The 16,782-nt window shown below is 46.7% G+C and overlaps 1 protein-coding gene across 7 annotated transcripts in view; it reads right to left on the bottom strand.

The window, feature by feature from the left end:
• Positions 1-16,782, bottom strand: part of SBF1 (SET binding factor 1) — a 209,865-nt gene that overhangs the window by 138,638 nt on the left and 54,445 nt on the right. For all 7 annotated transcript variants that reach the window (XM_075345423.1, XM_075345422.1, XM_075345421.1 and 4 more), the window contains exons 2-3: positions 6,479-6,564; positions 2,532-2,663 (exon numbers count right to left, since the gene is read on the bottom strand). In XM_075345423.1, the coding sequence (XP_075201538.1) occupies positions 2,532-2,663; positions 6,479-6,564 (218 nt within the window). The remainder of the gene's footprint in view (positions 1-2,531; positions 2,664-6,478; positions 6,565-16,782) is intronic.

The following is a 16,782-nucleotide window of genomic DNA, read 5'->3' on the forward strand; positions in this document are numbered from 1 at the left end:
TACCATCACTAGAAATCAAATGCAGAAACCAGTCATAGGCAGATACCATCACTAGCAATCACAGGCAGACACTTATCACGTGAAATCACAAGCAGACACCTATTATGTGAAATCACAGATATTGGGCCAATTATTTTCAAATAAGAATCTAAGCTTTATTAAGTGTACCATTAAGGGGTCGGTCAGCCCCAAAGTTCAACTTAAAATACAGTCATAAAGGGCACTTAGCCATTATAAAAATCCTCCCCATTGTATAGTTTTCATTTGCTTATTTTTTATTTTTTTTTATTAAGCAAAATCTAATAAATTTCTTATGCAAATGAGGGAGCATTGGTGCACCCGTGGTGTGGCCAAAGGCTTAGTACAATTTCTGCCCCCTCAATCATCAAGTCCCTCTTTTTACATAGATGGAACTGACTGCTTGAACTGAATCCGAGGCCCTGTGTGTGCACCATCATTGCTGATACACTCTCATACCTCTCCATCTTCAGCGCCTTACACAAATTCATAGACGTATAGTGAGCACCGGCTGCACACAGGAGCGAGAGATGAGAACGCGCCTGTACTAGTGCTGTGTGCACGCTCACTGTGCTCCCACTGTGTCAGTTCAGGCAGAGGTCGCTCAGGGTAAGGCTACTTTCACACATCAGTTTTTTTTCCCATCAGGCACAATCCGGAAAAAAATGGATAAAACGGATCGGGCGTCGGATCAGTTTTATCCCCATTGATTTGTATTAGCGCCGGATTGTGCTGCTGCTAAAGCAAACAAGATTTTAGGGTGTCTAAAAAGAGAGATTAGATCCCGTGATCCCAACGTATTGTTACCCCTCTATAAATCACTTGTAAGGCCACATCTGGAATACGGGATCCAGTTTTGGGCTCCACATTTTAAAAAGGACATTCAGAAGTTAGAGTCAGTTCAAAGGCAGGCAACTAGACTATTACAAGGAATGGAAGGCCTCCCATATGATGACAGGTTGAAAAAGTTAGATATGTTTAGCTTAGAGAAAAGGCGTCTCAGAGGAGATCTCATTTATTTGTATAAATACATGTGTGGTCAATATAAAGGACTGGCACATGACTTATTTCTTCCAAAGACAGTACTAAGGATCAGGGGGCCCTCACTGCGAGTGGAAGAAAAGCGATTCCGGCAGCTAAATAGGAAAGGGTTCTTTACAGTTAGAGCAGTCAGACTGTGGAATGCCCTACCACAAGAGGTAGTAATGGCAGATACTATAACAGCTTTTAAAAAAGGGCTGGATGATTTCCTCAGTACACACAACATTGTTGGTTATAAATGACTTAGTGACGAAATGTAGAACTGGTGGAGGAAGGTTGAACTAGATGGACCTAGGTCTTTTTTTCAACCTAAGTAACTATGTAACTAATTGTGCCTGATGGCCTTCCGTTACATCCAGCTTTTGCCGGATCCGTCATATTGCTAATGCGGCCGGCCGGATGGAACGTCTCTTGTAACGTTTTTGGTCTCTGACAAAAAACCGCATGGAAGACTATGGACACCGGATTAGGCGTAATGCGGCAAAAAACGGATCTGGCGGCTGTATCCATTCTTTGTAAACTGAGCATGCTCTAATGTATAGAAAAAAACCCGGATCCAGCAAAAAAACGGACGAAACTGATGCAAAACCGGATGCGCCGTATCCGTTTTTTGACGGATCAGGTATACTGGATCCGTCAAAAAAAAAAAAAAAAGGATCAGGTGCATCCGTTTTTGCATATTCTGCACCAGATCCGTTGCATCAGGCACACGCCGGATTGTGCTTGATGCCAAAAAAACTTATGTGTGAAATTAGCCTAAGCAAGCGCTGTAAATTGAAATAAGGGGAGGTGCACGTCACAGTAACTGAGGGGGCAAAATGGTGCCCTGTGCCTTTTGACAGGCCAAGAATGTACTGAAGTACCCTCATTTGAATAAGATACAAAATGCTTTTTCTGAGCTTTGGGAGGGTCACAAAGTCTCTAAGAACACATTGTAATAAATTAAAAAGGGACTGCAAAAAAAAAAAAAAAAAAAAAGTAGTAAATGGTTATCACAAATGTTCTGTGAGGTATGGAAGGAAAAAAAAAAAGCAAGTCAGCTTCACTTTGGATTCCATGCATTGCAAATAAAGCAGAGGTGAATGCCTTGCAAAGGTGGCATCAACCATGTCACATAGCTAGACGACAATAGATGACAACATAATAATAATAATTTATTCATTTATATAGCGCTATTAATTCCATAGCGCTTTGCATACATTGGGAACATTGTCCCCACTGGGGCTCACAATCTAGAGTCCCTATCTGTATGTCTTTGGAGTGTGGGAGGAAACCGGAGAACCCGGAGGAAACCCACGCAAACACGGGGAGAACATACAAACTCTTTGCAGATGGTGTCCTTGGTGGGAATTGAACCCAGGACCTCAGCGCTGCAAGACTGCAGTGCTAACCACTGAGCCACCGTGCCGCCCGTACATAATGTAGGTGTGCTACAGAATTAATAGAAGTAGTTATGTAAGAAAAAATATTACCTGCGGACACTCCTCCCAAAAGGTGAAACAACTGCAGTAGTGACGTTCTGAGTTGATGTCGGTCAGTACGGCGATGAAGAATGTGGGGGGATTCTTTTCTGTACACAGCTGCCATCCACTGGGCTGACAGAACTGTGCAAAACAAGAGAAGAGACATTCACAAATCATACAATATTCCCACACATGTAACGTGAAGGGGTCAGGACTGAATCCATTGTCTCTGGCCCTACAAATGCAAGTCTCCAAGCTGATCTGTACATTAGAAGAGTGTGGCTGCAATCGCACTGGCCTGACCTTGCTGCACGATTGTACAATTAAATTGTGTGATAATTGGCCAATCGTTGGGTAGCGTTTCAACCACACCGCCTAGACCAATTTTAAGTACTTAAAGGAAATCTGTCAGCAGGTTTTTGCTATATAATCTGAGAGTAGCATGTGTAATTTTGATAAATGTACATCAGACAAAACAGAGTTTATCAAAGTGAAGACTTCTGAGCGGTGTATAACCCCACCCACACACCCCTGATTGACAGCTTCCTGTGTGCACTGCGCATTGTCACCAAGATGCCAATCAGTGGTGGGGGCGGGGTCACCTACATTCGCCTGAGCCTTGCTTGTGAGACCTAGCCAGGCAGAAACTACAAGCACAGCCTAATTAGTGACACATCCCTGGATTCAGGCTCTGTTGCCCTACATTATGCTGCCCTTAGATTAAATCACAAACACCTGCTGACAGATGCCCTTTAACACCAACACAAAAAAACAACGTCTGTATTGTATTTGTTTGTCCAGGTCGCCAAAAGCACTCCCCTTGTCTGACATCGCACACACCTCCGCAGCAGTGGGATGAAGCTGTAGCTCACAGACCTCATGCTCTTTACACCGCAAGCATATATTACACGGGAAATTTGGAAACTTACATTTGATGCACCATAATGTAAAGAAATTATTAGTCCTGGTTAGTGATGAGCGAATGCGCAGAGGTTTGGGTCCGGTCGGACTCGAAAGAAAAGAAAAAAAAAAAAAAAAAAGGTTCGGCCCGGACTTTAACCCGTACATCTGCCCGTGTGCTGAACCCCTTATGAAACTATGGGAACCCGAACAGCCTGTAAAATAAAGGGCTAAAGCAGGAGCAATATATTTCCCAAGCTGTAACGCTATTTTCGGGTCCGCTTACCAGTGCCAATACATATTCACCATTTTCCCCCGACCACTGGCGGCTTTGATTGGCTGCTAGTAGACCACGTCTCCACCCTTGCTAACAGCGCATGTCATCTGACAAGCGCGGCTCTGCTGCATCTGGCAATGAGGCGAGTTCACCTCAGGTCAGGTTACTTACAGGTGTGGGGACCAGGGCTGTGGAGTCGGAGTCGTGGAGTCGGAGTCGGAGCTCATTTTGGTGGAGTCGGAGTCGGAGTCGGAGTCGGTATAAAATGCACCGACTCCGACTCCTAAAATATATAATAAATTGGGGACAGGAGTGCAATGCAGAATGTGCTGCATATTTTACTAAATAACAACATTTAGTATAATGCTTATATTTAAGTGAAAAATTTATTGTAGTACAATGTGAACATCAGACATTTAATTGTTTTTATGATACAATAATCAAGATATTTGGATAGAACATAAAATATTTATTGGAATACAACTTTAGAACACAAAAAAACTAATAAATTGTAAATATGTAATATATATAATATATATATATACAGTGTATATACACACACACAAGATATATATGTAATCTACTGTATATTACATAGTGTATTACATATTTACAATTTATTACAGTTTTTTGTGTTCTAAAGTTGTATTCCAATAAATATATTTTATGTTCTATCCAAATATCTTGATTATCGTATCATAAAAATTATTAAATGTCTGATGTTCACATACACATATTCATGTACTACAATAAATTTTTCACCTAACTATAAGCAATATATGTAGGAGTCGGAGCCGGAGCCGGAGTCGGAGTCGGAGCCGGTGCAAGAGAATTTGAGGAGTCGGAGTCGGAGTCGAAGGTTTGGCTTACCGACTCCACAGCCCTGGTGGGGACACCTGGAGATGTTACCAGAGTTCAAAGCCTGCAGGTGTCCAACACCTGTGAACTCAGCTGAACTCCGTGATGTCACAACTCTCAGCTGTGGCGCAGTCTGTTTCTGTCTGGAGTCGATGCAAGAATTGACACGTTGAAGATTTGATTCTGTTGAAATGTGAAAAAAAAAAATGCGGTAGAAAAAAAACCAAAAATGGAACAAAAATGCAACGTGTGCACATACGTTTGGGCTATGTACACATATGGCACTTTTGCTGCTTTTTTTCTACAGAAAAGCTGGACTGAAATTGAGCAGCGTAGCGGTTTTGAAAATCTGCAGCATGCCAATTCTTCATTTTTTTCCTCTCCTTTAAAAGCTATACCTTTTTATATTTACACCCACAGAGGGCTTGTTTTTTGTGGGACGATTTGTAGTTTTGAATGACATCATTGCGATTACCATATAAAGGTCTAGAAAATTGGAAAAAAAAAATCCAAGTGAGGTGAAATTGTGAAAACCCCCCCCATAATGCCACATTTGTTATTTAGTCACTGATTATATTAATACCAAATTTGCAATGCATTTTTTCAAATGGAAAAAAACATTCTGAAATTCCTTAAAAAAAAAAAAATATTGCTTGTGTCACAATTTTCCGAGATCTGCAACCTTCTCATTTTGTAACTGTAGTATGAGGGGTTAATTTTTGCAGGGCGATGATTTTTTTTTTATAGCATTTTGGGGTGGATACGATGTTTTGATCACTTTTTTTTTTTTTTTTTTTTTTTTTTTTTAAGGGCAGTGGCAAATATAAAAAAAAACAAAAAACAGAACATACCGTAATTCTGGAGTTCTGATTTTTATTATTTTATTTAGAATATTTACTGATTGGCTTATATTTTGATAGATCTGACTTTAACAGATGCAGCGATGCCATGAATTTTTTTATTTATTTTTTAAGAAATAAATAAGACCTGGACTTTAAAATGGGGGAAATGAGGGGTGATTCGAATTAGGTTTTAAAACCTTTTATTTTTACTTTTTTTCCCTTTCACACTGTATTTGTTAGTCCTCTTAGAAAACTGGAACCTGCTATCATCCAATTGCTTGTAATATACATAGCACTACCACAGTATTGCTGTACATAGCAGAGATCATGGTCTGCTAAGAAAACCAGCCAGAAACTGGCAATCATAAGAATACCGTTATGACAGGCATGGGGCGCCAACAAAGTACCTCACAATCAGTTCACGAGGGTTCAGGTGAGCGGTTAGAACAGCGTGTGCAGTAAATGCTGTCAGAAAATGACAGTACCACTAAAGGCTGCTAAAGGCAGATGATGGCTGAATGACACAGCCGTCATCTGCTAGGAATAGGCAGCCCTCTTCATTCATCCTCTGCTGGTCGTAAGGGGTTAATAAGCCTTGTCTTCTGAGGTTGTTTCCCTGCTCAGCACTAGAATCTTTAACTTCTTGGATAGCTCACGGTCTGATTTCATCGCCTAATGAAATACACAGCGATCAGTCAATCAAGCTATAGAGACTTGTGCTGGATGGGGAAACAAGCATGTAGACATAGGCTGAAGAAGTGCTCGATCACGCCCAGAGCTCTTAACGCCTCATTTGCATATTAAGTAAAACATGGATTCCTCAGGATTGCAGCAACAGATTCCTTATAAAAAAAAGAATATCTATTCTTAGTATAAGCTATCAATAATGAAATTATTGCTCTCTGACACTTTGCACTACAGCAATGCCGGCATGCACACAGCAATCCCTTCAAACAGCTGATCAGTGGCGGTGCATAAAGTTGGGGCCCCACTAATTTAATATTTATGTATGGCCTATCCTATAAAAAGGACAGCAATTTTAAAAGGCTGGATACCTTGTGTGTTATCACAATACTTACAAGTTCAATGCCTTGGGGAAAGGGGTTATCTTCCCAATCCTTTTCAGGGAAACGTTGCAGGATTTTGCCTTGTCCTATGCTGCTACCTGCGGAGAGAAAAATCATTTGAAATGCAATATTGTAATCAAATGTAATACATGCTAATTAGTATAAAAAATAAGGGGGGGTTATGTTGCTATCTTCCAAGACCTGTAACAATTTTATTTTTCCGTTGATGGAGCTGTGTGAGGGTGCATGCAACGTTCTGATGACTTTTTATTGTATTACGTTGTGTATTGACCAATAAAACGTACGGTAATTAATTCTGGAATTTCGAGTTTTTCCTCTTTTTACAGGCTAATTAATCTTGATAAAATCTGTCTATAAAGCCTGATCTATTATTTTTAATCCCCTTAGGAGACTTTAAACTGTGGTGGCTTGTCCACTTATACAATATATTGCAAGACAACAGTAGTTAGGGTAATAGTAATGGGGTAAATTGAGGTCTCCCATAAGGCTGGAGTCACACTTGCAAGAGACTCGCACGAGTCTTGCATCGGTATCACCCGGCATGGCTGCACACTCTCCTGACTGGAGCGTGTCATCCGCATGTATTTCTATGCAGCTGGGACGCTCCTGTCCAGAGAGTGTGCATGCAACGCGAGACTCACGCGAGACTCACGCGAGACTCACGCGAGACTCACGCGAGACTCACGCGAGACTCACGCGAGACTCACGCGAGACTCACGCGAGACTCACGCGAGACTCACGCGAGACTCACGCGAGACTCACGCGAGACTCACGCGAGACTCACGCGAGACTCACGCGAGACTCACGCGAGTATGACTCCGGCCTAAAGCTCAGTCTCTGGGAATAGACCAGTGTTCTCCTATTTACACAAATTGAGAGAAATTTGCCAGTCAACTGGAGGAGGGTGATGAAAATCTGGATCCTCAAAAGAAAAGCACATCTGGCTAAAATCTAAAAGCCAGACTGATTAATGCTGCCCATAATTTGGGCAGCATGAATCAAGTGACAGGTTCCCTTTAAACACAGTGGATCCTATATAATTATAGAAGTTCCTTTTTATTGCTATCCTGCCTGTAATATAATTGCTGAAATTATCAGTTCAGCGATTGTAGTGAAACCTGCAATATTTCCAGATTATATTTATAAAATAATGACGTGAAAAAAGTGACGAACGGAAAAACCCCCCAAAAAACTAATGAAAAAATAATGGGCTAATTTCTTTGTTACATATCCCGTTCAGGTACCAAAATACTGTTGCAATTGAAGATTTTTGCTTTAAAAATCAAAACTTATCACCTATTCACGTCTCGTCAGTGGAGGTGCAACTTTGCCGAGTCTGGTGGATACGCTTTGAATGGAGAGGTGGTCGTCCATGTACCGGACCGCTCAACAAGGGACTCCTGTGTATCTGTGACTGCCCCAGCAGTGAGACCCCACAAGATCAGACACTAATCACCTGTAATGTTATGTTTAAGGGAAAACCCCCTGGAGCTCCAGATTTCTGCTTAAATCCTCCTGTATAGACAAATTGTAAAACATAGCAGCCGTACCCTATACAATATACAGGAGGAAGGAAATGATCAAATGCACAATTTACAAAAAGAAGGAACACATTTGATGGTAATGTAATAGGCATTTGGTTCTGCTCAGACTAACTATGAACACTGCATCACAGCCATCATCACTGCCAAATAAAGATAATTAAATCCCTCTATTAATAGGTAGTGATGCCAAATCAACAACTTTCATGTTACTTGGCACATACAATGAGCACAAAAAGATGGTGCCACAAAGGACAGTGACGCAGGTCTTCCTGTGATGATTCATTACAAGTATCTCAGTCGTCTCTTAAGAATTTACAGGTGTCAAAAACCACTAGCACTTTTGTAGAATCTGCACTACAGTAGACACCATGGTACAGAGACCAGAAACCTGCTAATACCAAGAGAAATACACACATGCAGCACTCCTTTCCTGCCTTTATAGCCCAGTGGAAGAAAAGTATTTTGCATTCCGTTTAAACATTTAAAGGGAACCTGTCAGGTCGGATAACGTTGTTAAATTGCAAGTTAATACTGGTGCCAGGCCACTAACAGCCAGCTACCAGAAGAGAATTAACGTTATTGCACCTGGGAGCCGCTGGCTTTCAGTCATTATGGCATGCCTGTGTGGTACAGTCATCGCTCACTGTAATGTGAACAGTGCCTGTAAGGTCTCCCGTCACCGTGACCAACACTTGGCTCTGTTCTAATGCACTGTTGAGCTGGCAATTAGTGAGTGTGCTAACAGCCGCTGCTCGCAGGGTAGGGAGCGCTGACTGACGCCACACCATCACACCTGCGTGACTGAAAGCTGGCGGCACTCAGAAGAAATAAAAAAGTTAATTTTCTCCCAGTTACCGCACCTTCAGAACAGGTGCCATTCCTTCAGTTCAGGTTAACAGCATTATCCAACCGGACAGGTTGCTTTTAAAGGAGTTCAATGGTGTAAAGTAACGGAGCCAAAAAGTTAGAATCTTGTAGAGGTTAATAGATCCTTCTATGATCTGGTATCATCCACTAGATATTATACCGACTGCACGTACCATAGTTCTCACACGTGGTCAGCTTAAAGCATAACTGTTTTAATTTTTATTTCCTAAATCAGTAGTACACATGAAAATAAGTAACTTTGTAATATATCTCATCAGACAAATCTGCTTCTTTCTCTGCCGGAATTGATCAGTCATTATCACAATTCTCAATTCCAAGGTAAAATCTGTATTCTGGGAAGACTTTCCCATTACTGGGATAATAGATGAGAGCAGCTACTGATGAGATTATATCTAGATAAAAGAGGGAGGAGGGGCGGAGCTCTGCCTACAGCTCCTCCCATTGGATGTTTTATGGGCTACAAATGTATCCACTTGTTTTCCTTTACATTTTTAATTTATTGCGGTCTGTAATTTTCTCTTGGTGCTGCCTGTCGCACTTTGCAGAGTTCTGGCCAAGTAATATTAAATAATTTGACCAAAAAAAAGCTAGCATCTGGATGTGATAGAACTCTTAGAACTCTCCAGGTCTTTGGCCAAATTCTATTGTTCTACTACAGCTCCTTGGGAGAGGATGTCCATTGGAAAGATGTACTATTATGGATCACTCAGCAGGCAGCTGATATTAGGGTACAGTATATCCACACGAGGCAGGAATGATGCAGATTGTCTTTATACGCAGATTGAGAAGCTGCTAGTTCGGGAGAACATTAGAAGGAAAGTAGAGGAGATCTGAACAAAACTCATTCTCACTGCAGATATCTTGTATGATATGCAGACAAGTGCACATTAGTGGAGGGTACACTCTTCCATGTGTTCTGGGAATGTGAGGCGATCCGATCCTTCTGGACAGAAGTCTCTGATATCATCTGCCAAGTCATGGGAGACACCGAGGAGATGGGTCCTGCTCTTCTCCTGCTACATCACGGCGAGACTCCCGTAAAAACGTACAAAAATTCACTGATAAAAAAAATTCTCATTATGGCAGCCAGAGCGTGTATCCCAGAAAGGTGGAAAAGTCTTCTTCCACCAACTGTATCCCAATGGATTTCCAAGGTCAAGACCTTATGTACATGGAGGACCTCACCTCCTCTCTACATGACACTTACATGAAATTCTGGGCAACTTGGAAAGAGTGGATGGATTTCCAACAAACCGAGCCGTATCGGCTTAAGTTGAGAGGTGAACTGGGGACAAACCCCCCTCCCCTTCCCCTTTACCCTCTTCCCAATATCTGACCACCTTTTTCCTTTTCCTCTTCTTTTTCCCCCTCTTCTCCTATCACTTAACTAACACTGCCTACTCTGTTTCTATATTGTGTCCTCGCAAGCTACTTCTTCTGTCTGCCTTTCTGTTTCGTCTTTTCATCTCTTCAATCTATAGAAATAAATAAAAAAAAAAAAATTGTGGAATTTTTCTAATTCTTGGAAATCAAGACAGATCATACGTCTGAGCGGCCTTTATGAGAATGTAATGCATTTGTGATACCGGTCTTGTTTGGTGCCTTTTATGAGTGCAAATGGATCGTTAGATCCGAGAATTTTGTGCCTTATATGTATATGATTCCATGTTAAATAAAGAATTTAAAAAAAAAAAAAAAGTGGACATTAGTAAATCTATAGCATGCCAATATATGTTGAGAATGGTTCTCAGATTGGTAGCAAACACAAAATTCATGACAAAATCCAGATGTTCCAAATACTGCTACACGTTACCTTCTAATACACACCAAAATCAGCACGGGCAGGTAAGAACAGAACAATTAGAATAGAAAAAAAGAAAAAAAAAATCATTCTCCACTCTGCTGGCACTTTTGTGACCATATTTTCCATGGTCCCCAGATACTCTCATTTTCCGGCCTTCAAAAATGATGCCTTGTATAGATGTGTACACAGCAGCCAAACACAATATGATACATCTTTGCTGGAGGCCAGTGTACAGAGAATAGCTGGGACCATGGGAAACTTGCAACAGAATGGCCAGGCAGAGGGCATCCTACACGCTGGGGGCCGGGCAGAGGGCATCCTACACGCTGGGGGCCGGGCAGAGGGCATCCTACACGCTGGGGGCCGGGCAGAGGGCATCCTACACGCTGGGGGCCGGGCAGAGGGCATCCTACACGCTGGGGGCCGGGCAGAGGGCATCCTACACGCTGGGGGCCGGGCAGAGGGCATCCTACACGCTGGGGGCCGGGCAGAGGGCATCCTACACGCTGGGGGCCGGGCAGAGGGCATCCTACACGCTGGGGGCCGGGCAGAGGGCATCCTACACGCTGGGGGCCAGGCAGAGGGCATCCTACACGCTGGGGGCCAGGCAGAGGGCATCCTACACGCTGGGGGCCAGGCAGAGGGCATCCTACACGCTGGGGGCCAGGCAGAGGGCATCCTACACGCTGGGGGCCAGGCAGAGGGCATCCTACACGCTGGGGGCCAGGCAGAGGGCATCCTACACGCTGGGGGCCAGGCAGAGGGCATCCTACACGCTGGGGGCCAGGCAGAGGGCATGCTACACGCTGGGGGCCAGGCAGAGGGCATCCTACACGCTGGGGCCAGGCAGAGGGCATCCTACACGCTGGGGCCAGGTACAGTATATACTACATGCATGGGTCAGATAGAGTGCATGGGGCCAGGCAGAGGGCATCCTACACGCTGGGGGCCAGGCAGAGGGCATCCTACACGCTGGGGGCCAGGAAGAGGGCATCCTACACGCTGGGGCCAGGTACAGTATATACTACATGCATGGGTCAGATAGAGTGCATGGGGCCAGGCAGAGGGCATCCTACACGCTGGGGCCAGGCAGAGGGTATACGCTGGGGCCAGGCAGAGGGCATCCTACACGCTGGAGGCCAGGCAGACGGCATCCTACACGCTGGGGGCCAGGCAGAGGGCATCCTACACGCTGGGGGCCAGGCAGAGGGCATCCTACACGCTGGGGGCCAGGCAGAGGGCATCCTACACGCTGGGGGCCAGGCAGAGGGCATCCTACACGCTGGGGGCCAGGCAGAGGGCATCCTACACGCTGGGGGCCAGGCAGAGGGCATCCTACACGCTGGGGGCCAGGCAGAGGGCATCCTACACGCTGGGGGCCAGGCAGAGGGCATCCTACACGCTGGGGGCCAGGCAGAGGACATCCTACACGCTGGGGGCCAGGCAGAGGGCATCCTACACGCTAGGGGCCAGGCAGGGGGCATCCTACACGCTGGGGGCCAGGCAGAGGGCATCCTACACGCTGGGGGCCAGGCAGAGGGCATCCTACACGCTGGGGCCAGGCAGAGGGCATCCTACATGCTGGGGGCCAGGCAGAGGGCATCCTACACGCTGGGGCCAGGTACAGTATATACTACATGCATGGGTCAGATAGAGTGCATGGGGCCAGGCAGAGGGCATCCTACACGCTGGGGGCCGGGCAGAGGGCATCCTACACGCTGGGGGCCAGGCAGAGGGCATCCTACACGCTGGGGGCCAGGCAGAGGGCATCCTACACGCTGGGGGCCAGGCAGAGGGCATCCTACACGCTGGGGGCCAGGCAGAGGGCATCCTACACGCTGGGGGCCAGGCAGAGGGCATCCTACACGCTGGGGCCAGGTACAGTATATACTACATGCATGGGTCAGATAGAGTGCATGGGGCCAGGCAGAGGGCATCCTACACGCTGGGGGCCAGGCAGAGGGCATCCTACACGCTGGGGGCCAGGAAGAGGGCATCCTACACGCTGGGGCCAGGCAGAGGGTATACGCTGGGGCCAGGCAGAGGGCATCCTACACGCTGGAGGCCAGGCAGACGGCATCCTACACGCTGGGGGCCAGGCAGAGGGCATCCTACACGCTGGGGGCCAGGCAGAGGGCATCCTACACGCTGGGGGCCAGGCAGAGGGCATCCTACACGCTGGGGGCCAGGCAGAGGGCATCCTACACGCTGGGGGCCAGGCAGAGGGCATCCTACACGCTGGGGGCCAGGCAGAGGGCATCCTACACGCTGGGGACCAGGCAGAGGGCATCCTACACGCTGGGGACCAGGCAGAGGGCATCCTACACGCTGGGGGCCAGGCAGAGGGCATCCTACACGCTGGGGGCCAGGCAGAGGGCATCCTACACGCTAGGGGCCAGGCAGGGGGCATCCTACACGCTGGGGGCCAGGCAGAGGGCATCCTACATGCTGGGGGCCAGGCAGAGGGCATCCTACACGCTGGGGCCAGGCAGAGGGCATCCTACATGCTGGGGGCCAGGCAGAGGGCATCCTACACGCTGGGGCCAGGTACAGTATATACTACATGCATGGGTCAGATAGAGTGCATGGGGCCAGGCAGAGGGCATCCTACACGCTGGGGGCCGGGCAGAGGGCATCCTACACGCTGGGGGCCAGGCAGAGGGCATCCTACACGCTGGGGGCCAGGCAGAGGGCATCCTACACGCTGGGGGCAGGCAGAGGGCATCCTACACGCTGGGGGCCAGGCAGAGGGCATCCTACACGCTGGGGGCCAGGCAGAGGGCATCCTACACGCTGGGGGCCAGGCAGAGGGCATCCTACACGCTGGGGGCCAGGCAGAGGGCATCCTACACGCTGGGGCCAGGTACAGTATATACTACATGCATGGGTCAGATAGAGTGCATGGGGCCAGGCAGAGGGCATCCTACACGCTGGGGGCCAGGCAGAGGGCATCCTACACGCTGGGGACCAGGCAGAGGGCATCCTACACGCTGGGGTCCAGGCAGAGGGCATCCTACACGCTGGGGCCAGGTACAGTATATACTACATGCATGGGTCAGATAGAGTGCATGGGGCCAGGCAGAGGGCATCCTACACGCTGGGGGCCAGGCAGAGGGCATCCTACACGCTGGGGGCCAGGCAGAGGGCATCCTACACGCTGGGGGCCAGGCAGAGGGCATCCTACACGCTGGGGGCCAGGCAGAGGGCATCCTACACGCTGGGGCCAGGTACAGTATATACTACATGCATGGGTCAGATAGAGTGCATAGCACATGCTCAAGCCAGGTAGAGTGCAGACTACATGCTTGGGGCCGGCAGAGTGCAGACTACATGCTTGGGGCCGGCAGAGTGCATACTACATGCTTGGGGCCGGCAGAGTGCATACTACATGCTTGGGGCCGGCAGAGTGCATACTACATGCTTGGGGCCGGCAGAGTGCATACTACATGCTTGGGGCCGGCAGAGTGCATACTACATGCTTGGGGCCGGCAGAGTGCATACTACATGCTTGGGGCCGGCAGAGTGCATACTACATGCTTGGGGCCGGCAGAGTGCATACTACATGCTTGGGGCCGGCAGAGTGCATACTACATGCTTGGGGCCGGCAGAGTGCATACTACATGCTTGGGGCCGGCAGAGTGCATACTAGATGCTTATCTGGGAGTTTTTTTTCCCATGGGGATATTCACAACAAATTCCTCTTGATCTGGTGCAAACCTTGTGGCTTTTTCCAAACTTACTCTGTTTCACGTTCCCATACGTTTAAAGTGACCATCTAGGTTCCCCTAGCTTTTCTGTGTCAGTGTATGTGCAGCATTTACAGGATAACCTTCTTTCCAACTCACTGATGTGTTTTAGGAGGGTGTACAATTATTCCTTTAAACTTCTTCACGCAATGACTTCCTGATGAGCCGGTCATAGATGTGTGTTATTAACCGCAGCATCTGTAGAGGTAAAGCTGCAGGGGAATGGAGAGCAGCCGCCTGAAGCGATCAGACAGGAGCTGTAGTCACAAGTCACAGGAGGAGCAGTGTTAAAAAGCAGATCTGAGGAAAATATATAACAGGTGACCATCCCCCTGTAGGAAGTGACCTATTCTGAAACTCCGGACCGTGTAACCACTGGTCCATTTGCACATGAACGCTGCAGACAATCAGTGGCCTGGCTACGCACACTGAAGCCACTCATCAGGATAACCCGTTTTAATTGAATCAGCTTTAACTTCAAATTGTGATGTTTTGTCATTGCCAAGATTACCAGCCAAGTTAGTTCAAATTTTAGGTTTTTTTTTATTTTTTCTGTATCATTTGAACAAATTACCAACTGAAATTTCTGCCAGGGACATAAAAATGTTGCACGGTGGTCGCTTAGGGGTTAACACCCCCGCTAAGAAATCTGACTATCATAAAAAACAGCAAGCAGCATTTCCTTATGATAAAACGCTGCACCAAGCAAGAAGCGAATATTGTTCCACGCAGGCAGCAGTGTCTGAGCTGTCACCGGCAAGATGTGGCTGTTATTCCGGACCTCATTATCTCATCCTGAAACAGATTAAACGCCATGATTCATCACACACTACACCACTGACACACGGCTATTAAGAGGAAGCAGCAGCTATTCACCGCCAACCAGGGAAAGAGAACGTCCACTGCATAGCCCTGTAAAAAGACTATAGGCACTGTTGGTTTCATAAATGTGCATAGCCCTGTACAGTCTTAGGTAGAAAGAAAAAGACTATAGGCACTGTTTGTTTCATAAATGTGCAGAGCTTGCACTCACTTTCTATTGGTGTGCATACAAGAATCACTGTCACCACATTAAGTGTGAAGATATAGCACGCTCTATTCATTTATAGGCCAAGTTCACATGCTGCAGTTTTTCAATACAAAGACGCTGCGTTTTGCAGTACCAACAAATGTCAGATCTCAGAAATCTCATGCACTAGTTTGTTTTTTTCCCTTGACTAATTTTGAGAACTTTTTGAAATTTGGAATATGTGATTTGTATCAGTGCTTTTTAATCCATAGAAAGCATTGAGAAAAACTATTGTTTTTTGTGTATAGGGGAGAGGCGAGAGAAGGGGGGAGAGGCGAGAGAAGGGGGGAGAGGCGAGAGAAGGGGGGAGAGGCGAGAGAAGGGGGGAGAGGCGAGAGAAGGGGGGAGAGGCGAGAGAAGGGGGGAGAGGCGAGAGAAGGGGGGAGAGCGAGATAAGGGGGGAGAGCGAGATAAGGGGGGAGAGCGAGATAAGGGGGGAGAGCGAGATAAGGGGGGAGAGCGAGATAAGGGGGGAGAGCGAGATAAGGGGGGAGAGCGAGATAAGGGGGGAGAGCGAGATAAGGGGGGAGAGCGAGATAAGGGGGGAGAGCGAGAGAGGGTACTTTTTTCTGACCAGCAATGAATTTACAGCACATTGAGCATGCTCGGTTATAAAAAACGGAATCAGTAGACGGATCAGTCATTTGACGGATGACAACGGCTCCTGGTCCCATAGGCTTCCATTACAAACAATGGACGGTGACAGATCCGTCGCTGTCCATTTTTTCGACGCACACAAAAAACATTACTTCATTAATGTGTCTCCGTCACATTTGTCCGATGGATGTTACGCGAGGCCATCAGTCGCAATCCGTCGCTAATACAAGATAATGAGAAAACAGATCCAGCACTGGATCCATTTTTTTTTTTTTCAAAATTCGACGGATTGGGATTGATGGCAAAAAACATGTGTGAAAGGCGCCTTACCAGGAAATTACCGCTACGTGCTGATTATAGAACGTTTGCATGTTAAAGCATATTGTATGAGGCGGACATTTACATTTTTTTTGTGTCACACGTTATATTATTTATAAATATCCTGAAATCTTACAGCTTTCACTCTGACCAAGAGTCTCAAAATAGAGTAGTGTCTCTTCTTGTTCTGTAGATCTCACATCTCAGGAGTTCTCTCATCATCAGTCTATGGGATTACTCAAGTGCAATGTGTGGTGATCAGGTCCCATCCAGCCTAGACCCTTCCCTGCACAGGTCACAGAACCGGTCTTGGACCCACTCCCATGAGC

The sequence above is a fragment of the Anomaloglossus baeobatrachus genome, chromosome 4 (assembly GCF_048569485.1).
Source record: "Anomaloglossus baeobatrachus isolate aAnoBae1 chromosome 4, aAnoBae1.hap1, whole genome shotgun sequence".
Classification (NCBI taxonomy): domain Eukaryota; kingdom Metazoa; phylum Chordata; class Amphibia; order Anura; family Aromobatidae; genus Anomaloglossus; species Anomaloglossus baeobatrachus.